The following is a 23,438-nucleotide window of genomic DNA, read 5'->3' on the forward strand; positions in this document are numbered from 1 at the left end:
TTTAAACACCAACTATAATATAAAATTTTTTTTATACAATGACAATAAAATTGAAAAATATGACCTGAGCCAGTAAAAGCAACCTCGCAGCAGAAGAGGCAAACGAGATCTGGGTATCTAGCGCCAGGCATCATGGGATATAGGGGGGGGGGCTCGAGCCAGTAAGTAGCTCTCGAGCTTTTGAAGATGGCCGAGTCGGAGCCGAGGATCGGCTCTGAACCCAACCAGCAAGAATGAAGGCGAGATAGACAACTTAACATCAGTTTTTGTACTTACTTTTCTCACTTGCTTAGAGAAAAACAGCTCTTGTACTCACTTTCCTCACTTATCTAGAGGAAAATATTTTTTTATTCAGGCATGACTAAGGGTCAGCTCCAAGTGTTCTCTCCTGTCTATCTGATGAATCTGGGCATTTTGAGGCAATGTAGAAATTGCCTCATGTACACAGACAACCCTCTCCTCCTACCACCCAACACTACAACCTGTGAGAGATGCACTTATCTAGCCAAACTGGGTAAAGCTCTCTCCAACCAAGACTGAACTTGACAGTCATGAGGAGAAGGTAAACATTTGCACCACACCACACTCATCACGTAGTCTCACTAAATCTACACCACCAAAATCCACACAGAGTAACACAAAAACATTCGCGGAGGCTCTCAATAATAATCTGTCTAAGCAACAGAGACTTCCAAAGCAGAAACGCAAGCAACCTCCATCCCCCAACACAACCCAAATGACACATAGCCCACAGACTCAGTGTGCCACTCAACCACAGCCAATAAGGCAAAAAAACGTACCCAACACACTAGTCATAGGTGACTCTACAGTCAGGCACACTGATGTCCCACTCACTAGGCTAAACAAGGAGAAGGTTACGGTCAGCTAGCTGCCTGTCGGGTGCCAGGATCCGCCACATAACTCACGCACTCAGGTCACTCCGCAACAAGTATAAATATGACTCTGTCATTGTCTATGTTAGTGTGAATGACCTGAGACGTACCTCCTTGGACTACAGAAAAAGAGACATGGAAGAGCTTGCCGATCTTGTAGCCCATGCAGGTATGACCCTACCCCTGAGTAGCATTCTGCCATCGCCCAGAATGATACCGCAGTACAAGGACAAAATGACTTCAACAATTGGTTAAGCTTCTGGTATCATTCTAAGGGGATCCAGTATCTGTCTGCTTGGGATGACATGGTCGACAGACCATGATGCTTTGCCACAGATGGCCTGCACCTGTCGTCCCTGGGAATCTGGATACTGGCTGGGGCTTTTGCTGCCCCTATGGTGCCTTTTTTAGGCAAGGTTCAAATAACAAATTCACCACCATAACAGGAACAGACAAGCAAAAACTGAGGGTAATGCTGCTCAATGCTAGAAATCTAAATCTCAAAATGCACTCACTCGAGGCACTTCTTAAGATGGAGAACATCAATATCTGTGCAGGCTATAACTCATACCACACTTTTCGGCCATGTAACCTGGACTGAAACACCAAAGGCAGAGGTATGTCCATATTCATTAAGGATATCCACACCTCCAGGCTAGTTGCTCAGCATAATGCATCCGAAGTTATCCAAGTGCAACTAACTCTGGGCAAAACTGCAATCCAAATTGTAGATTGCTACAGATCCCCCACCATGCCCCAGGATTCCCACTCCTCTTTTCTTGATGTACTGGAAAATATTAGGGTTCAACCAAACAATCTAATAATGGGCAACTTCAACTACCCCAACATTAACTGGGAAAACTACTCGTGTACAAACTCCTTAGCTCAACGCTTTCTGGAATTCATAAACTCCAATTCCCTGGATCAATTTATCCACACCCCCACCAGGGGCAACAATATCCTAGACCTAGTAATTACCAACATGAGCGACCGGTGTTACACACCTGAAGTCAACTCCTCGTTGGTCCGATCCGACCATAAGCTAATCACCCTTGATATCCACATCCCGCCCCCACCCACCATTAAGGAAACCACAACAAAAAAATTTCTCCAAAGCCAACTTCATGCTTCTTAAGACAGAAGTGGTGAACTTCATGACACCCATGCAGATGGACAATACAGTTACAACTGCTGAATCCTACACAAATGCACTCTATAAGTACTCACACAAGTGCATGGATCGTGCTATCCCAAACAGAACCAAGACGCTATCCTCCAAAAAAAAGGAAGCCAATCTGGTGGTCCCCTGCCATAAATAAACTGTACAACAGAAGGAAGAAGCTGTTGCAAAAGGGAGCAAAATCCCATGAGTGGAGGAGCTCCCTGGTCAGCCTCAGTAAGAAGCTGAGATCCCTTATAAGATCCTCCAAAGCTAGCTACAAAAACAAAATCACCACTAATTCCAAGGACAACCACAAAGCATTCTATAGCTATGTCAAGAATCTCGATGGCAACACCCAGATTTGCTCTGAGTTACAGCACAAAGGCAAGAAAATTACAGAACCAACTGATATTGCCAACATCCTGGCAGATAGGGTCAGTGCTAACTTTACCCCCCTCTCACCCCCTACAGGGCCCATATCTATACAGGAAGAATGCAGAGTCCTTGTAATCACAACTACGCAGGTAAAAGCTGCACTCTCTAAAGCCAAAAACACAGCATCCATGGAACTGGACAACATCCCAGGCTGCGTTTTACATGAACTTCAGAACGAACTTGCTCCCCACTTAAGCACCATGTTCAATAATAGCCTCGCATCAGGCTTTGTGCCCACTGAATGGCACACAGCAACAGTTATCATACTCCACAAAGGGGGAGCCACCACTGATCACGGGAACTATTGACCTATTAGCCTGACAAGCCTGGTCTGCAAGGCCATGGAACGTATCATCATGGAACTCAAACAAAGACATTGGTAACCTCCAAACACTGGATCCCACCCATTTCGGGTTTGTGAAAAGCAGATCATGCCTCCTGAACCTGATCAACTTCTGTGAGGCAGTCACCAAAGCCGTAGATGAGGGTAAGGTGGTTCACACAGCCTATCTTGACCGTGCCAAGGCTTGACACCATCCCCCATTCTGGAATTATAGCTAAACTCACTAAACTAGGTATAAATCCCTAAGTCACAAGATGGGTTGCCAACTGGCTCACTGACAGAACCCACACTGTAAAAGTTGCAGACTCCAAATGTGACCTCAAAGCAGTGACAAGTGGAGTACCACAGGGTTCCATCCTGGGACCTCTCCTGTTTGGTATCTACTTCTCTGAAGTACAGGCTACACAGAAGGCCTCTGGCTAATGAAGTTCGCAGATGACTGCAAACTAAGAGCCATAGTCAAGTCCCCAAATGATGTGGACATCCTACAGAAGGGCCTCACTGAGACAGATGCCTGGTGTCAGAGCCATGGCCTCAAGCTCAATGCCAAAAAGTGCAGTGTCATCTCCTTTGGTAAAAACTCTGTACCCATGAACTACCACATAGGCAGCAATCTACTTAACACCGAATGCGTGATAAGAGACCTTGGGACCCAGGTGGACAGTAGTCTCTCCTTTGATAGTCACATCGCCACAGTAGTCAGGAAGTCCTTCTATGTGGTACACCTCATCATAAAAAGGTTCTCATCCAGGAAAAAAGAGGTCATTGTCCCCTCTACTCGACACTCATTAGACCCATTATAGAGTACAACACCCCTTTTGGAATTTACCTCACAGGACATCTGCAGCAGCTGGAAAGGACACAGAAGTACCTCACAAAGAGGATTACTGGCCTCAAACAAATGCCCTACACTGACCGCCTCAAAAAACTCCAGCTTTACTCCGTAGCATATCGCCTACTCCGAGGTGATCTCTGCCTAACATATAAAGCTATGTCAAACCCAGAGCTGTTGGACATGTTACACCTAAAGAAATCTTAATCCCTCCAAGCTACACCGCTCTAGGGACATAAACCTTGTCACCACAATAAACAGGACATGCTGGAGGGATAGATTCCTGTCCCAGAGACTTCCCATACTCTAGAACAGGCTACCCATCTATGTCAAGCAAAGCTCTTCATTAGCACTCTTCAAGAAAAATCTTGATGAGTGGATGGGAAATAGGAAATACACCCCAGGGATCACTTCTGTGTCTCTGCTCGACAGTGGCACAGGAAAATAACTTTCTTGGGTGGCGTAAGCCAGGGAACCTTGTTGGCTAGGCTGACGTAGGCCCTTGGGCCGATAGCCTAGTACCTACCTATGAACCTTACTGGGACAGAATTTCCCATTATCAGAACATATGCTCCTAAACTTACCATCTTCTCCACCCCTGTCTTCCACCATCTTTTTCATCACTCTTTCCTAATTCCCTTTAATAGAAGTTAAACAGACTATGCCCATTTGTGAAGCCCTTTCGAGAATTTGCCATCTTTTTGCATTCTAGCTCATCTTTGAGTATCACCGTCCTACTTTCCATTGCCTTTCTCTACTTGACATCAGCAATCTTCACTTTTGGGTCCATAATTTTTATTTCTTTGTCTGTGAAGTCATTCAACCTTTAACACTTATTCCATGCAAATACTCGGCACTTTATAGCTTCTTGAGAGTACACTACGTAAAATTAATCTCCAACCAAGTAGTTACTCTCGTTTTTGCTTTCCCTGTTCTTCGTGCATCCAGTTAATTCAAGTGTTCCTCACAGCCCCTTGATTTCACCACTTAATACTCTCAGACTTGCATCGCCACATCCTGGTCCTCCTCATAAATCCCAGAGTTATCCTGCAGCTGACACCCTACACAGCCAAGACTGTTTGCCTCCCTTCAAACGTGCTGCATTTTTCTTTTAGCTACTCCCTTATGGTACAGATAATGTACCTGAAACCACACTTCTCTGTCTTTACCTGAAATCTTAAATTAGTCTGGGATTCCACACATTCGCCAGATTTAATCCTTGCTACACAGAGATAACCAATGTTATATCAGCAGAGTTTTCACAGTAAAACAGCAATGATACACACATGTATCGGTGTAGTTGTGTATATACTTATAGATATAAATGCATGTATATGTCAACACATACATGTAAAACAGTGGGCTTGTATTACACCCAAACATAACATAAATCTATAATTTTACATATATATATATATATATATACATATATATATATATATATATATATATATATATATATATATATATATATATATATACACATACATACACACACACACACACACACACACACATATATATATATATATATATATATATATATATACCGATATATATATATATATATATACATACACACACACACACATATATATATATATATACACACACACACACACACACACACACATATATATATATATACACACATACATACATACACACACAAAGCCCACACAGCATTCCTATTAAACAGGCACACATATGCAAATGATTATTGTATAAATATTACAAGCATGTATGCTGGTGTGTATTTAATCAAAATACAAACAGCAGAATACAATTTCAATGAAGTCACGATCGCCTGAAAGCTCACGACAATGACAGCTGTTAAAATCAAATATTATAGTTAAAACAGAAGTACTGCAGGAAGGGGGTGCACATCTTTTCTTTTTATACTACATCTGGGGAATATAATTGGGTGGCTGAAGCAAAGAATACACTGGATCTCGAGTGTGAAGCACAGGATATACATACTGTATATACAGAACATTTTATACTATACTTTTAGAGTATTTTGCCGCAGTTTTTTGTAGTGCTGTTGGTTACTTTTAAACTGCAATGTAGTGTGTTTTGTGAAAATTTTAGTTAGGTAAGTGTTAGTTATTTCTAGACCAAGATTTTTTTTTAACTTCAGGTTCAAATTTCTAGTAATGTCATTCTCCAAATGGCTAACTGCCATCCTTAGTTAAGTAGCAAAGAAGGCGACAATCAGATACAGACTCTGGGACAGTCCATTTAAATGAGGAACTTCTGGGGGCAGGTACATTAATTTTTTTCTCCTGACTTGGTCTGAGGTAGGTTTGAATAGAAAATTGGTAACAGAGTAGAGGACTGCAGAAACTATTTTACTGTGGCATATATACTGCATATAGGAAAAATTGCACCCTAAAACTAACATATACCTTTATTTGGATATGTTAGGACACACACACACACACTATATATAAACACAGATGTGTGCACATTATCTATTGATATATACACACACACATATACATGAATATAGATATATGTATATAAATATAGAAATATATATATATATATATATATATATATATATATATATATATATACATACACACACACAGACACACAGATATGAGTAAATATTACATAGAAATTATACCTGATATAAATATATGTCTATGCAACATGTCTGCTCTAAAATTATAACCCAAACTAAAGGTCTGTTCCAGAAAACTGGCAAGTGTCTTTTGTACAGCTTTAATGAGTTCTGCCAAAGGCAGTACCAATCCAAAGAAACCGTCATTAAAATTAAAATAAAGCTCCTGATAACATTTTAATTGGAAATGTGAACATCATATGTTTTTTAACTGGAGTCGATACAAAGTAAAAAATGTCCTCCTCCAAACAGGGAGCAGAAATGTGATGAGCTGAAAGAACTGGGTACTGGTAACAAGTCACCTCAGCAACCTTTCACAACCTTTCAACCACCAGCTTTTCTCCTCAGTTAAATTTTGCTGACATAGTTTTGTGCATGGTCGTCAAATTCCTACCCACCAAAGGTTTAACACAATAAGACCAGAGTGAATATAAATTATTACAAAACTGAATAAATCATGAACAGTTAATACATGGCATTTGTGTATGTGTACATGTTCTGTCAACTGACTACACTGGTGTTTTCAAGCAGTCCCACTCTACAGTTAAGGCAACATTTGAATTAAAAATGTTTGCACAAAAATACCTGCATCAAATGAGACATTATTTTGTCTATTTCTTCCATGGATGGCCGCTGAGAAGGATCTTTCGACCAGCAACGAGTCATCAAGCTCTCAATAGGCTTAGGCAAATTTTTGATCAGTGGTGGCCGTGTGCCTAGAGGATTGGCAAAAGATAATGAAGAAAAAATACTCATTGATGCTAAACACAGATTTGTACTGAGGGTGGAGTAAGACAGGAACAGTTAAATGGCAATGTCAATTAGACAAGTAGATATGACCATAAAGGAAAACAGACAACAATTTCTAGTAAAATGTATGTACGAGGAAAATAAGCTTCTTCTAGATATTGCTGTTAAATGAACAATTATTCTTGGCAGGGTCTGGTAACCTAGCACAGAAGAGTAAGGCACGAAGTATCCTAAGTATACTATTTTTTATTAATTGTCTGTGTGACTGAAACACCTATAGTAATAACATGAAAAGTTTTTAACCAAATCTTGACCTTTTATGCAGTATTGATGCCTCATCTAAATGGTACTTTTTATCTACTTCAAAACTGTATAGTAGCAGATCCTGTACAGACATACTTTTTCCAGAAAAGTCTGCTTCTGAATATTCCCATATGATGCCAAACTGCTGTTCATTTTCTTCCATGTCCTCTACTCCTGAATTAAAATGGTAATACCTCATATTAAGACTTTTTATGAATTTTGATGGAGAAAGTATCAAAAAAATTCCCCCAGCTCTGAGAATCAAAATTTAATTTGTGGTAACTTAACCACGACTGGTGCTTTGCATCAAATACTGCTTTAAGGCAAACAGTTCTGCACAGTATGATACACAAAGTGGTGAAAAGGGTCATAAGAATGATGGCAATGATGCCCAATGGTGTTAAAGATAAGTTTTGGTTTTGAAATCAGCATCATATGCAGCCTTAGATAAAGGGGGAAAAACAACCCAGCAAGCCACATATGATCTTCTATTTAGTAATACTGCACCCAAATTGCTGAATGCTATAAACGGCAGTGATTACATTTGTTTTATGATGTAATGATGAAGTAACATTATGTGTCATGAGCAGTGCACTCAGTATGATTACTATATTTACACAATAAAAGCCAATGTATATTTACAAATGTTCACAAGTATATGCTCAGTGTGAATAAACGTTTTCTCTTAAGAAGTATGGCCACAAGCAAAAAACTACAAAAAAAAAAAAAAAAAAAAAGACACATTTGACATGTTCTCAGCACTGCCACATGGAAACGTTTTTCCCTGCCATACACACTACTGCCTCTAAAGCAAAATTACACAGAAAAATAAAATAAAGTTAATGTTACTCGTTACATTTCAAGAGTGAATAAGCTTTCTCACACAAACAGTCCAACTCCCTTAAAGTGACAAGTGCACTGAATCAAATATATATTTCAAATGTTGGCATGTACAGAGATGCACACACATTGAGCAAGCCACACTCCAGTCACATTTCTCCACCATGAACTGGTCACCATACTATCCCTAAAAGATCCCAATTTTGCTGCAAACCATTTCACACAACTTCATCTGTTAGTGTAGAACACCCACGTCTCAATCATCTCTAGACTCTTCAAAAACAACACTGAGTGGCTCACCAAAGAACTAAAAACTCAAGACAAAGCAAAGAAACCCTGGAAAAAAGGTACCTCACCCACCCAAGAGAGATCATTACACTACTCTGAGGGACATCACAAACGAGTAATCCACAAGCACAAAGGCAAGAACCTTTCATTAATACAAACCTCTACTTCATTCACTCAAGTAATCCTAGCAGGACATGATCATCACCTCTGGGAGAGGAACCCCAAAGCATCCATCCTTCTTACAAGGTTTCCATCTACTTTTTACCCACCACACTCCACTTCAGTCAACCAAAATTATCCAACACTTCCCAATTAATACCATCCTCTCTTCCACTCCTCATAAAATCAGTCAAACGGACTCCACCCTTATTCAAACAGATCTCACGATTGTCCTCCTGGCCCAGACAACTAATGTCCTTTGTTTCTATACCACTCGGGCAACTTCAGTCACCTACAGAACATTTTTTTAACCTTAGCTTTGCAACCAAAGCCATGCCCATAATATGGAACTCAGCCTTTGTTAGATGTGCCCAAAGAACTCAAAACCACATCCACCAAACACTATAAACCCATCTGAATAATCTCGGCAAAATTTCAGAAAAACTGGTATGTACTCAGCTTACTACCTACCAACAAATATACCACCTGTTCTCTATCAAACTCAACGTTTGGGTAGGAAGAAGTACACTGACAGCACTTTGTACCCCTTGCAGATGACACATCATCAATATAGTTAAAGAAAGCCTAACTCGTCATTGATCTAACCGGAGTCTTTGATAATAACTGCCCACTCATTGTAACAGATTTTTTAATGTCTTGATCAGCTCGTTCTTTTCAGATACTACCTACAATCTATCAGGTGATCACTAGGGCTCAATTCTTACCTCATTACTATTCTCCATCTTTATAAATAAAGTAGCCCTTAACCAACCCGACCAACAACTGCCTTTGTATACGGATGGCATGGTAATTAGCAGATCTAATCCTGCACACTATATCAAAAAAAGGCAACTGCAAGAAGACAGTCTTGAACCAAGTAAATAAATGGCTCATCACAAAAAAGCTTTGTTTTCTTTGGGTTAAAAAAGAGTCTATAGAAGACCATCTAAAGCTCCTAATTCTCTTAACATTTTTTAATCTTAATAACAATCTCAATGAAACTACCCTCTCTTTTAGACACTTGGGTATTTGGCTTGACAAATCCCTCACCTCTAGAGAACACATTCAACATTGGAGATCTAAAAATCAACCATCTTTTATTCTGGGCCCATAAAACTTCAATTCTTTTCAATGCCCGCTAGAGTAGGCATAGCCAATGACATCTTACTTGCACAATTGGAATATGGTCTGATATTACTTGCCATCACTTCAAACAAAAACTCTTTAATCATCAAATAAAATATGCCACTTTATTACCAATTTTCCTCATTAAGATCGCCATTGACACACACTATGCAAGAACACAGTGGCCTCCTGTATAAGGCAAAGCCACCCTTTCTCCAGGCTCCTTAGTTTTCAAACCACTCCAAGACATCTCATCTTCTCTTGTAATAAGGCTCATTATAGCCACCCTGTCTACAAACCTGAAGAACCTATCTACTGATGGTTCTAAGCCCTAAAGTCTACCATAGAACTGCATTTCTCAGACCACAGCTTCCCTGCACTCTCTCAAACTATGGCAGATTCTCCCTCACTACCTGACTGCACAAGCTATTTTAAGTTCAGATCTTCTACAACAATATAACTGCAAATGACAATATGCAGGAGACAATGCAGTTTACTTACCTTTCCGCTGCTAATGCACCTGTCAATCTACATTCTTGCTTTCTCAACTTTCTATTATAACCTTTAATAATCCACCTTGTGTAAATATGTTTACAATCATCTATTTCCATTACTTTTATCTCTTTTCTCCTCTGACTATGTTATTTTGACTCTCACTATTACTACCCTGCGTCAACCAGAGTGGAATTACTGCAACACCTCACCTTCTACACAGAAACTGTATACTTTGGAGTCTGGATGAAGAGATGATAAAATCAGCAAGCAAAGGAGAGGAGTAATGTTGGAACTGAATTCATCCTCAAGTCTTGGTGGGTACCTTCACAAGATGGACTCTATTTTTACAAAATCTCACCAAGATGGCACTGATATCTAGGCTGTGTTTTATATAGCAAGCATCATGGACAGAAGTGGGTGCACAAGTCGCAGGATAAAAAGTGCCCAAATCCAGTTGGGAGAACTTCTCTCAGGTCTGGAAATAAAATGACAGTGTAGAATCCTCAAGACACAGAAACCTTCCTATAATGGGGTTTGGACAGGTTCAGGGGAAGTATAGCCCCCTTGTTGTAGAAGGTAGTAGTAGTAGTTCACAAAAAACACAAAACCTTACATGCCAAGAAAGAGACATAAATAAGATACATTGGACTACTGAGGATAAGAAAGAAATTATGTATTGCTTCTATTATACAAGAATCCAGAATTTCTGGATAGAAGACATTCAAAAAGACAGAGAAATTACACAAAAGAAAAAAATTGCACAAGAAAGAATGCCAAAAGCTTCAAATGTATAGCTATGCTCATTAATGCAACACATTCATGAAAAAGATTATACAAAACAAGAAACCTGGAGCAGTTTGGAAAAAAGCGACTGCGGAAGTGCAAAAAAATATAAAGAACAAAACCTAGAGATTTTTGACAGGTATAAAAAAGAAATATGGCCATAGGAAATAAAGAGATCTGACATTGTGTAATATTTATGAAAAGGAGAAAGCCAAACTAATCAATACAAAAAGGCAGCTCCAAAGATACTTAAAGAGAAATACAGACAAAGGCACACAGACATGGAAAATTTTACAATAAATAAAATGAGATCATAAACGGGGAACGCAGAACAGAAGATTAGCAAAGTAAAAGTTAAATAGAAGCTGAAGTTCTGGAATACCTGTAAAGTGAAAGATTTAGTGCAGAAAGTCTAACACAGGTTAAGTCACAGCACAATGGAACAATGAGTCCCCAAAAGTAAGGGGAAACATCCGAAGAAAAAAATATGGACATGGGAAAGAGAGATTTAATATGGTGCAATATATATGGAAAAGAAATAGCAAAACTAATCAATACAAAAAACCCAGCAAAGATATTTGAAGAGAAATACAGGCAAAGGCATCAATATATGGATAATTTTACAATACAAAAAATAAGAAAACAAAGAGGGAAAATAGAAGATGATTAGTAATGGACAAGTGAAAGAAATGGAAAGTGAAGTTATGGATTACCTGCAAAGTGAAGAATTTAATGTTAACAATCAACACTGGTAACACAGCATGATGGAAGACTGAGTTCCCAAATTAAGGAGAAATGGGTGGAATGGGAAGCATTTGATCAGTTACCAGATGTAGATACCATAGAGCCTTTAGTAGGAAACTAGCATAAAAGTTCAGTTGGATTTGCAGTGAACAGAACACTGTGGTAACCCTGACCCAGTCAATGTTGTAGACTGAAAGGTCAGTGAATTCCCATATGAAACAGCAACAGATGACGCAGGATACAGCTGAAGAGAATATGTCACAGGAAGATGTTCTGGAACTTCCTGTAGAATACCCACAGGAAACAGAGAATAACGAATGTGCCCTCAGTTTAGAAGAAAAAGATCTAAGAGAAGAGTTTCTTGATTTAATAGAGATGGATAAACATATTAAGACTGATGAAAGTAATAGATCAGAGAAAGTCAATAAGATCCAACATGTTAGAAGTCTGATAAAACAAAGGAACACCGTAATCAAAACTGCTAACAGAAATTCATGTGATATAAAAAGAAGTTATGCACTCACCATAATGATCCATCTGAGTTGTTGCTCTTCTCGGATCCAAGTCGGCCACCTTTCCAACATCTGATCCGAGCTCCAAGCTCCTCCCCTACCCATAATGTCCCTGTCTCCCCTCTCCCTTCAGATCGAGTCTACTGCCCACCAGAGCATCCCAATCTGATCCAAAATCGTATCCCATGGCACGGATCTCCCTAATCAAGCAGAGGAAAACAGAAGCATACTCATATGGTGACCATTCCTCATCTATCCAGACCACCACACAGCCTATACAAGGCAGGGGGAGGGATGGCTGAAGACAAATGAAAAGCAACAACTCAGACGGAACGTTATGGCGAGTACATAACTTCTTTATCTGAAGTTGTTGTCTTCATTTGCTCTTCAACCTGTGGGACAGTGTCCCCAGCTATTAAACACCTGGGAGACCCTCATGGAAGGATATTCAAGAGCACGGTGGAGCCAAAGGATGCCCTGTTACTGGATAAAACATGCAACTTGTAATCCAAGATGAAAGTGAGTGAAGAAGCCCAAGTAGCCGCAAAAGAAATATCATCCAGAGAAACTCTGGACCAGAAGGAAGCTGAAGTAGCCATAGATCTAGTGGAATGCGCCTTAACATGACCTGTCGGAGTTAAACCTCCAGCTGAATATGCCAGGGAAATGCACTGGGAAATCCAACGGGCAATGGTGACCTTCAACACTTTTCCCTTAAAAGGGCTTAGAATAGGAAATAAAAAGTTGGTCAGACTTATGAAACAACTTTGTCCGATGCAGGTAAAAATGTAACTGTCTGTGCACATCTAAGAAGTGGAGTATGTACTCTCCCTTATTTTGAAAATTTGGAAAGAAAACCAGGAGATTAATCACTTGATTAATGTTGATTTCCGAAGCTACTTTAGGAAGAAAGGATGGATTAGTATGCAATGACACCCTGTCTTTATGAAATACCAAATAGGGTGGCTTGACCAATAATGCTTGAAGCTCAGAGACCCTTTTGGCAGATGTAACAGCAATCAAGAATGCAATAGGGTGGCTTGACCAATAATGCTTGAAGCTCAGAGGCCCTTTTGGCAGATGTAACAGCAATCAAGAAAGCTGTCTTCCAGGACAGAAACTATAAGTCCACTGTGGCTGCAGGTTCAAAGGGGGAGGAGACCAAACCTTGCAGAACTAGCATGAGATCCCAAGGAGACATTGGGTCCTTAACCGGTGGCCGAAAAATGCTTTACAAAGCTTAGAAGAAGCTAGAGAAGCCATGTGGCCGCCTACATGAAAGTTAAATATATATGTCAGTTGGACCTTGATCGTAGAAGAACTGGCACCTTGCTGAAAAATACTTGCTAAAAAACCTAAAACCACCTGAACCAGAGCAGTGAAGAGGTCCAGGTCATGCTGAGAGGCCCGAATAGAAAAATGTTTCCACTTACTGGAATAAACCTCCCTAGCAGAAGATTTGTGAGCTGCCATAACCGGGAAAAGCCGAAAGACACAACAACCACCACCAAAATTGTTTTGACTAGTAAGGATAACTCGGGAGTCCTGACTATCATGGGAACTGGAGCAGCCATGCAGTGAGCTTTAGACTCACCAGGTCTGTATGGGGAATCCCTGATGGATGAGAGATGAGATCCAGAATTGGATCTAATGTCCAGGCCGGACACACAACCTGAGACAAGAGAGAGAGGAACCATACTTGGTGAGGCCAGAATGGGGCAATGAGGATGACAGAGCTTCCCAGCCTGTGAGCTTTCTGAAGAAATTTTGGTATGAGGGGCAGAGAAGGATATGCATACAGAAGACAGGAGGGCCAACCATGAACCAGAGCATCTCTGTGGGGGGGGGGGGGGGGGGGGTCAGAGTGGAAAAACCTACTTCACTTCACGTTGGAAGGAGAGGCAAAGAGATCACAGCAAGGCTGGCCCCACTTGAGAAAGATCTGTTTCGCTACAGAAGGATTTAGAGACCACTTGTAAGGCATCAGGATAGAACAGCTGAGCCTGCTGGCTAGAATGTTGAATCTCCCCAGAATGTGCGTTGCCACCAGGAAACGGCCGGTGGAGATCGCCCACTCCCACACTGTCATGGCCTTTCAACACAGGGGGATAAGACCTGCTCCCCAACCCCCCTCCCGCTTGTTGACGCACCAGACCACAGACATGTTGTCTGCCTAGACAGCAATTGTCCTTAGAGGAAGATGGGCCCTTATACCCAGGACACTGATATGCAATTGAGTCTCATAGGAGGACCACATACCTTGGACTGTCCTTCCCAAGCTGTGCCCCCCCCCCACCCTAGCAGCGAGGCATCTGTGGTCACCGTGGCCAAAGGGGGGAGGCAGAAGAAAGGGATGACCCCGGAGAAGATCCGAGGAACGAATCCACCACAGAAGAGAGTCCCTGCACACTCGAGATACTCGAAGAGGGTAAGACAATGAAAGACCTAGCATGAACCATTGAACCCCAAGGGTCCATTGAAGTACCTGCATTCATAGTTGAGCCATGGGTAAGAGAATGATCGTGGCCGCCATGGACCCCAACGCCTGTAATACCAATTCTGCCATTGGTGACTGAGCTTGAAGAATACAGTGGATATGTAGTTTCAGAGACTGGATCCTCTCTCACGTTAGGAATACCTTGGTTTGAATCATGTCCAAACGGGCTCCTATGAAATCTAGCATTTGAACCAGGGTCAGTAAAGATTTGTTGAGATTGATGGCTATGCCCAGCTGGAGGGCTAAGTGAAGTAGGGAATCCCTCGCTTGGCAAAGTTGATGCCTGGAAGTGGCAGCAAGGAGCCAGTCGTTCAGGTAGGGGAAGACCTGGGATCCGTGTAGTCTCAGATGAGCCGCCACGACTGCCGTCACTTTGGTAATACACCCTGGGGGCTGTGGTGAGAACAAAGGGTAGCGCACTGAACTGGTAATGACTGGCCCCCAGCCGGAAGCAGAGAAATCTTTAACAGTGCCTGTCCATTTTAATGTGGTAGCATGCATACTGAACGTCGAATGAGCACATCCATTAGTTCTGCAGAAAGCGTAGGACAGACTGAAGATTTACTATCTGGAATTTTGTCTTGGCAACTGATAGATTTAGAAAGGAAAGATCCAGAATGGATCTTAAGTCCCCCGTCTTCTTTGGCACCAAAAGGAATCTGGAATAAATGCTTAATCCGGTATGGTCGGGGGGGGACAGGTTGGATGCCTCGCTTTTCTAGCAGCTTTGCAATTTCCAGAGCTGCTTCCTGCCATTGCGTGGGTGGAACCTCCGGGAGGTCTTTGGGCAGAAGAGGTGATAAGTTGAATGAGACAGAATAGCCACTAGATATGATCTGCAACAGAACAGCCTCTGGATATGATCTGCAACACCCAACGATCGTTTGCCTCCAGAGCTGAGCAGCCAGGCAATCCTTCAGGGCTGCTGAGTAGGTCTGTCCAAGAAAGGCTCTTGAGACCCCTGATTACTCGGAACTCCTCTACCTCGGGGATGGTGTCTATCGAATCTCCCTCTGCCTCTAGGGGAAGGCGAGTCCTGAGCACCCTGGGAGTAGCTCTGAGATGTGAGGAACCACATCTTCTTTGCCCCCTGTTGATGCCTTGAAAAGGTTCGATGGGGGGTGGAGAAGCAGATCCCGATGGCACACAGAGTCTTCCTGTCCTTCTCGCTGTGGACAAGAGCATCACTTACCAACTTTCCAAAGAGAGTGGAAAGTACAGTTTTGTACCTACCATAAATGTAGATGTTCGAGTGTTTACACTGCTGCAGTCATTACACTTGGGTTATCCTGCCGTCAAGCAGTCCCATAGTCGGCCAGAGTTCCAAAGTCTTGGTCCGGCGTCGGTTGCTGTCGCTTCTTCCCTGACATCAGTGCGCCAGGGGTATATAAGATGCATCCGACGCCATGTTCTTCAGTTTTTCTTGCCCCAGATGTCAGGTGCCCCCAAGTAGGTAGGCAAAACATATTGCTAGTAAAAAATATACATAGAAAATAAAAAACAATACCTTCAGTTACAAGCAAATACACCTCAAAGGTTGTATAGGATAGAAAGGTATAGATAAGTTCAGCTAGTTCAGAGGGGATGGAGGGAGGGTAACCTGGACTGCAGCAGTGTGAACACTCAAACACCTACATTTATGGTAGGTACAAAACTGTACTATGTTCATCGTGTTACACTGCTGCAGTCATTACACTTGGGTAGAATCCCAAAGCTAGGGTTGGGTGGCTGGTCTATAAAGAGTTAGGATTGGCTATGAGGCCCTGCAGAACTGCAGTGGCAAATCCTGCTCTGGATTTAGAGTAAAGAGGCAAGTGGTAATGCTTGGAAAAGGTGTGCACTGAACTAAGTTGCAGCCTCCAAAATTTCCTTGGTAGGTACTCCTCTGAGAAAGGCTGTTGAAGTGGCTGTTGCCCTGGTGGAATGTGGCCTGATGTTATCAGGGACTGATTTTCCATGCTGTGTGTAGCAGTAACGAATACAGTGTCCTATCCATTTGGATATAGTCTGCTTTGAGATAGCCTTGCCCTGTGATCCTGCAGCATATGCTACAAACAGTTGCTCAGTTTTCCTGAAAGCTTTTGTTTTGTCCAAGTAGAAGCGTAGCTGCCTGTGTATGTCCAAAGAGTGCAGAAGTTTCTCCCCTTTATTCTGGGGGTTTGGATAAAAAGTTGGCAAGTGGATGGTTTGGTTAAGAGCCACACTAGATACCACCTTTGGCATAAAGGTAGGGTTTGTCCTTAAAGAAACCCTGTCCTGATGAAAAATTATAAAAGGTTCCACTGCCATTAATGCCTGTAGCTCTGAGACTCTTCGGAAGTTACTGCCAGGAGCAGAGCTGTTTTCCATGATAAAAATTTTAGATCGGCTGTATTGGCTGGCTCAAAAGGTGGCAGGGTCAGTTTTTCCAAAACAAAATTGAGGTCCCAAGTTGGTGTTGGTGCTCTCCGGTGCGGTCTTATGTTTTTAGCCCCTCTGAGGTACTGCTTTAGCAAGGGGTGAGAGAATAAAGGATGATCCATGTTGTAATGTGCTGAAACTGCAGAGGCGTAGATCTTAATTGATGAAAAGGATAGGCCTTTGTCCAGCATCTCAGTTAAGTATTGTAAAATCTGAGGAAAGTTTGAGACAAGAGGGTCAAGGCTTTGAGCCTGGTTCCAGGCACAGCATCTCTTCCATTTTTCTGAGTAAGCTTTCCTGGTGCTAGGCCTCCTGGCCTCCAAAATGACATCCATAACAGCTTTAGAGAGAGGTGTTGCCTGTTTGACTAATGAATCTGCCATGCAGCCAGGTTTAGGGTTTTGAGCTGACCGTGCAGGATCTGATTGTTTTGTTGAGTCAGAAGGTGTGGAATTTGAGGCAAAATCCATGGTGGGCCTTGAGCTAAGTTCTTTAAGATTGGGTACCAGTGCTGGTGTGGCCAGTCTGGAGCAATCAGAATCATCTGTGGTTTTTCTTGTCTGGCTTTTAGGAGTACCTTTGAGAGGAGAGGCAGTGGTGGGAAGGCATAAACATTTAGGCTTTTCCAGCTGAAGGAGAGAGCATCCACTTTCCATGCTTGTGTGTGATAAGTCCTTGTGCAGAACTTTTGTAGTTGGCAATTCAGTGAGGAGGCAAAAAGATCTATGTCTGGGCATCCCCATTTTTGCATTACCATGCTAAAGATTTGTGGATTCAATTTCCATTCGTGAGGGTCCATGATATTTCTGCTGAGATAGTCTGCCAGAGTATTTTTCTTTCCTGGCAGGAATTGTGCTTACAGATGAACTTGACAAGGTCATGGCTTGCCTGCATAGGGGATAAGAATGAGTGCCCCCTTGCTTGTTTATGTACCACATTACTGTGGTGTTGTCTGTCTTTAATAATAATTGTCCTGGATGCAGAAGGTCCTTGAAAGCTGTTAGGGCATTTTGAACAGCCAACATCTCTTTTTGATTGATGTGAAAATGCATCTGGTCTGTGGTCCACTGGCCCTGAATGCATTTTCCTGCCATGTGTGCTCCCCAGGCGTAATTCGAAGCATCTGTTGTTAGAGTCTGCCTGGCTGTGGGTAGGGTAAAAGGCTGACCCTTGTTTAGGTGACATGCCTGTGCCCACCATCGAAACTCCTGTTGTAGGCAGGGAATCATTGGTATTACTGTTTCTAAACTGTGAGAGTGTTGAGTCCAAACACTTTTTAGGTACCATTGTAATTTCCTCATATGCAGTTTGGCATATGGTATTAGTAGTATGCAGGATGCCATGAATCCCAGGGCCTGCAGAATTTTTCTTGCAGGGAGATGGGACTTTTTTGCCAGTAATTGAAAATATTGAGTTAGTTGAACTTGTTTGTCTGGCGTGAGATACGCCATCTGGGCCGCTGTATTTAAGCTGGCACCCAGGAATATAATCTGTTGTGAGGGCACTAGTTTTGACTTTTTTTCATTTACTGTGAACCCTAGAGAAATTAGCAACCTTTTTACAAATGCCAGATGCTGTAGAAGGATGTCCTTTGTCTCTGCTTGAATGAGGCAGTCGTCCAGGTATGGATATATTTTAATTCCTTTTTGTCTGCAAAATGCAATTACTGGTGCCAGGCACTTTGTAAAGACCCTGGGCGCAGTAGATAAACCAAAGGGCAGTGCAGCCAATTTTGAGAAAAAAGTGCTAGTTTTCCCCCTAAAGGGGCTGCCAAAAGGGAAGTGCTTGGTGTACGAAGGGGGGAGTCATTGGGACTGTTTCCTGTAAGGTTGAGACTTGTCCTCACCTCCTTTTGGGGTTGAGGTGCCCCACTGTCGTTGTCTCCCATCAAGAACAAAAAACTGATATGAAAAACAAGAAAAACGGCTCAGGAAAAATGCCAGCGTCCACAAACAAGTATTTAATAAAATCAATGTCCTTTAAAAACCATTGTTGTGATGGAAAAAAGTCCAAAATAAGCCAAAAACAAGAATCAACAAATCCAAGTGTAAAGCGCTTTTCTTCTGTTAATATAAACAGACTTCTTCAGACAAATGCACTCTGTAAGTCAAAGGGAATTTAAATGCATGTCGCCCACCAGGATTGAACGAAGTTTATTCGCTCACCTGTATACTTAAACTTAAGAACTGGTTACGTTAGGTGTACAATTTTGCACTTAATGCACACAGTCCTCCAATGCGCATATTTTGCATTTGACCAACCAGATGATAGGTGTCTATTTCTTGTTGTGTTTTAGTACATTTTAAGGTAGTTTGTTTAGTATTTAATGACATTGTTTTAATAAGTGTCTAACCCTGTTCTGACAGGACAGGTTATTAAAATACACACCGTACACACGGTTTAATACATTGTTGTTGTTTCGGGGGGGGGGGGATGTAATGCGATAGCGTTACACGTTGGGCATCCTTTCAATATTAAGACTTATTATACATCTGGGACATAACTGTAGCCCTGTTCAGTACTTCACACACAGGCACTGACAACACATTCAGCATTAGCATTTGTATGTTTTTATATGTTAATGCTCGTTGATAGAACATCCTGGTTTGTAGTAATACACATATACACTTCTCGCTTTTGAGAAGTAGTGTAAAATAACTAGAATGCAATGCATGAAACACATTGAACCACTGTGTTTAACTCAAATTACCTGTTAGGTTTTCTAGATTTTTCCATATTGTCTTTCTTTTTAAAAGGTGAAAAGCAAGTCAGCACTGCTCTGACTCTGAAAGAGTTAACTTTAAGTAACATCTGTCATGTGACTACTTGTGCTTTAACTTACAGAGTGCATTTGTCTGAAGAAGTCTGTTTATATTAACAGACGAAAAGCGCTTTACACTTGGATTTGTTGATTCTTGCTTTTTGGCTTATTTTGGACTTTTTTCCATCACAACATTGTTTTTTAAAGGACATTGATTTTATTAAATACTTGTTTGTGGACGCTGGCATTTTTCCTGAGCCGTTTTTCTTGTTTTCCACTGTTGTTGTCTGTTAGAGCCTTGGGGTTGAGATCTGCCTCTTGGGCGTCTGTATCTGCCTCTCTGTGGCCTGTCTGACACTGGAAAGGACCAATTCTTTGTTGGCCAATTTCTGCTAAATCGAGGTGGCTGTACCTGTAAGAAATCCTTGACTGTTTGCATAGATGTAGCTTTACCCTCCATTTTCTTTAACACCTCTTCTGCCTTAACACCAAACAAGGTATCATGCTGTAAAGGAGCATCCAATAACTTTGCCTTAACATGATCAGGTAAACTCTGTTCTTTTAACCAAGCATGTCTTCGAATCACAGAACCTGTAACTGCGGCTCTTCAAGAGGCCTCTAAAGAATCAAAACCACATTGCAGAGTATGTTTTCCCACCTGTTCAACTGCATGCAATAAATCCTGCATTTCTTTACAGTCAGGAGCTTCTGAGCTTGCAAGTATTTTCTGTTTTAACTGAGCAATTAAATATTGTTGGTACTTAAGCATGTGAAACTGGCAATTTAAAGCCCTTATTGCTAAAGTTGCAGTAGTGTAAACTTTCTTCCCCCATCTATCCAAAGCTCTCGAATCTCTGTCAGAGGGTACTGGATTTTTTGCAATGGAAGCCTTAACCCCTTTTGGACCATGGGAAATAGTTTCTGGATCAGCAGAAGGGTTTTTATAAAGAAACTTGTGAGAGTCAGGGACTCTATAATACCTATCTGGCTTAGCTGGTGCAGGGGGCAAAGAATCAGGAGATAAGCTGGATTCAGAGAACACATCATCCACAATATCTAGCACAGGCAGAATAGCCAGGGGCCTGTGCTGAGGCAATAAAAGGAAATTCCTGAGCCTTTTCTTGGATTCTGAATAATCCTGACTTTCCCAATGGAAATGCTCCCTCATGGTATGTAAAGTTTCCCCAAAAGAATAATCCTCAGGAGAGGCTGAAGGGATAGATTCTTCAGCATCAGAGTCCTCATAGGGGGTAGAGAGTATCCCTGGTCTGAAGAGGAATCAGAGGAAATGGAAACCTGATCAGAGGAATCATAGTCAGTATCCTGCCTAGGCCTTTTCTCAGGAGGGGGATGGGGAACCCCTGATTAGAGTAATGAGGTCTTTGGCCATTTTGAGCATCTATTTCTTAGGCATGGAGGACTGTCCAGGAGAATGCTGTACTTGCTTCTTTGTCTTTAATGGTACTTTTGTCTTGGCTGTTGCTTTAATGGTAAGTTGTGAAGGTCTGAAAACACCCTCAGAAGCCGATGCCTGCTCAGCGGCTCCGGACCCATCTGAGGGATTAGTTTCCCTAGGCCCAATACCTTGAGTTTCCAGAGGCCTAGTTGTCTCCACGTGGGAATCGGAGGCGGCCTGTGTCTCTGAGGTAGCGGGTGTCAGGGGCTGCGAAAGTGCCTCACTGAGAACCGGCGACTGGCCTAGAAGAGGTTTCGTCGGTTTTGGACCTCGGATGCCTGTCTTTATCCTTGTCTTGGCGTTTTTTCGGAATTACGGTCGTCGGTTGATCCGACGGCATAGTATAATTGAACCTTCGGCCAAAGTAATGTAAAGCAAAATCAAAACGTCTCTTTATAGTGCATTTGTTAAATCTAGCACAAAACCGACAACTAGTGACATTGTGATCAGGGCCTAGGCATGGAATACAGTAAGAGTGGAAATCCTTATGAGGTATTTGCTTCCCACAAGAAATACAATTATTAACTTTTTCTGACATCGGTCTGAGGCAAGAAAAAAGTTTCCCCAACAGGGTACTTCGCTTTATTGAAGACTTTGGATCTGAAATTCGACTTTGAAAATCTCAGGAGTTGGCCGACCGGCACTTGCGAACTGCTTCTGCTTCGGGCACCGCGCGGCAAGAAAGACTGAAGAAAATGGCGTCGGATGCATCTTATATACCCCTGACACACTGACGTCAGGAAAGAAGCAACAGCAACCGACGCCTGACCAAGACTTTGGAACTCTGGCCGACTACGGGACCGCCTGACGGCAGGATAACCCAAGTGTAATGATTGCAGCAGTGTAGCACAATGAACATCTATCATACGGGGCGTTAGTAAAGGATGCCTTAAATGGTTCTGAGAATGCACAGAGTTGGAGCCAGGCGTGAAGCCTGATGGCAACGCCTGTCCCAGCAGCTCTAGCAGAGTAAGAGGGGGCAGAAGCCACATAGAGGTATTATCAATCAACGTGAGGGTGGCCATGCAAGAAGAGAAAACCTTCTGGTCCTCCACCGTCATGGACCCCGGGGTAAGCCCAGCGATCTCCTTGATAAGGTTTCGCTGGAGTCTAATTACGTGTGCCATATAATTCAGCGCACATAACGAAAGCGTGACTGAAGCATACATCTGCTTCCCAAAGTGATCCATTGTCCTGGACTCTCGGTTTGGTGGATGGACCATGGAGCTCTCCTGCACAAGCTCCTTCTTAGTGGCTGCTGCCAATACCATGGCATCTACGGGGGGATCCCTTGGTCCAGTGCATCCTGTGGGAGCACTCAAAATCTTGTTGGGGCATTTGGGGAATGGCTCCACCATGTCCAGTTCCTTCCATGCCCGAGATGTAATTAGATCCACCAGTGGATCCGTGGGAGTGGACACCCAGGATGTAGAGGGTCCTGCATCAAACGCCTCCAGGAACACTGATTCATCCAAGTTGGATTTCTGGGCAGACCACCCCCCTTGTGGATCTCCATGATGTAGACATCCTTGGGGGTGACTGGGGGGAACCATCCCGTTCCTCCAAATCGGTGTCCTCTGTGAGGGTCTCCAGTGGGGAGTCAATATGCTGCCTTTTGCATGTATGTTTTCAATGTACCTCCTCGGGGGGGGGGGGGGCTTCTGGGGAGGACTCAAAAACGTCTGACTGCTCCTGCCTGGGAGGTCCCTGGGGCAGAGTGGTGCAGGCTGTCTCTGAGGTAGCAGGATGGCGGAAACCATACCGAAAATACAGGGAGCCAGGGAGGAGTCCGAAGACAAGATAATCAAGGGTCTCGAAGGTATCAAGAGAACATTCTCCACCACGTCAAAGGCAGAGGGGGGGCGAACCATCTGAGAAGTACAGTCGGGTCCGCCACCCTCGGGATCAACAGGGGAGTCAGAAGTGAACCTCTAGGCACCGAGGCTCCGAATGGAAGGCTCTGCTCTGAAAGGCTCAAAACTGACACCCTCCTCTCGGATCTGGTGCCGAGGCTACGGCTCCAAGAGCTGG

The 23,438-nt window shown here is 42.6% G+C and overlaps 1 protein-coding gene across 1 annotated transcript in view; it reads right to left on the reverse strand.

The window, feature by feature from the left end:
• The window catches only part of MAP3K7 (mitogen-activated protein kinase kinase kinase 7), a gene marked incomplete in the record, with an annotated part of 2,238,689 nt that overhangs the window by 1,065,480 nt on the left and 1,149,771 nt on the right, over positions 1-23,438 (reverse strand). The window contains 1 exon segment of the mRNA XM_044067202.1: positions 6,880-7,010. Within this exon segment, the coding sequence (XP_043923137.1) occupies positions 6,880-7,010 (131 nt within the window).

Source organism: Protopterus annectens, chromosome 1.part0 (assembly GCF_019279795.1).
Source record: "Protopterus annectens isolate FY-2018-M chromosome 1.part0, PAN1.0, whole genome shotgun sequence".
Lineage (NCBI taxonomy): Eukaryota > Metazoa > Chordata > Ceratodontiformes > Protopteridae > Protopterus > Protopterus annectens.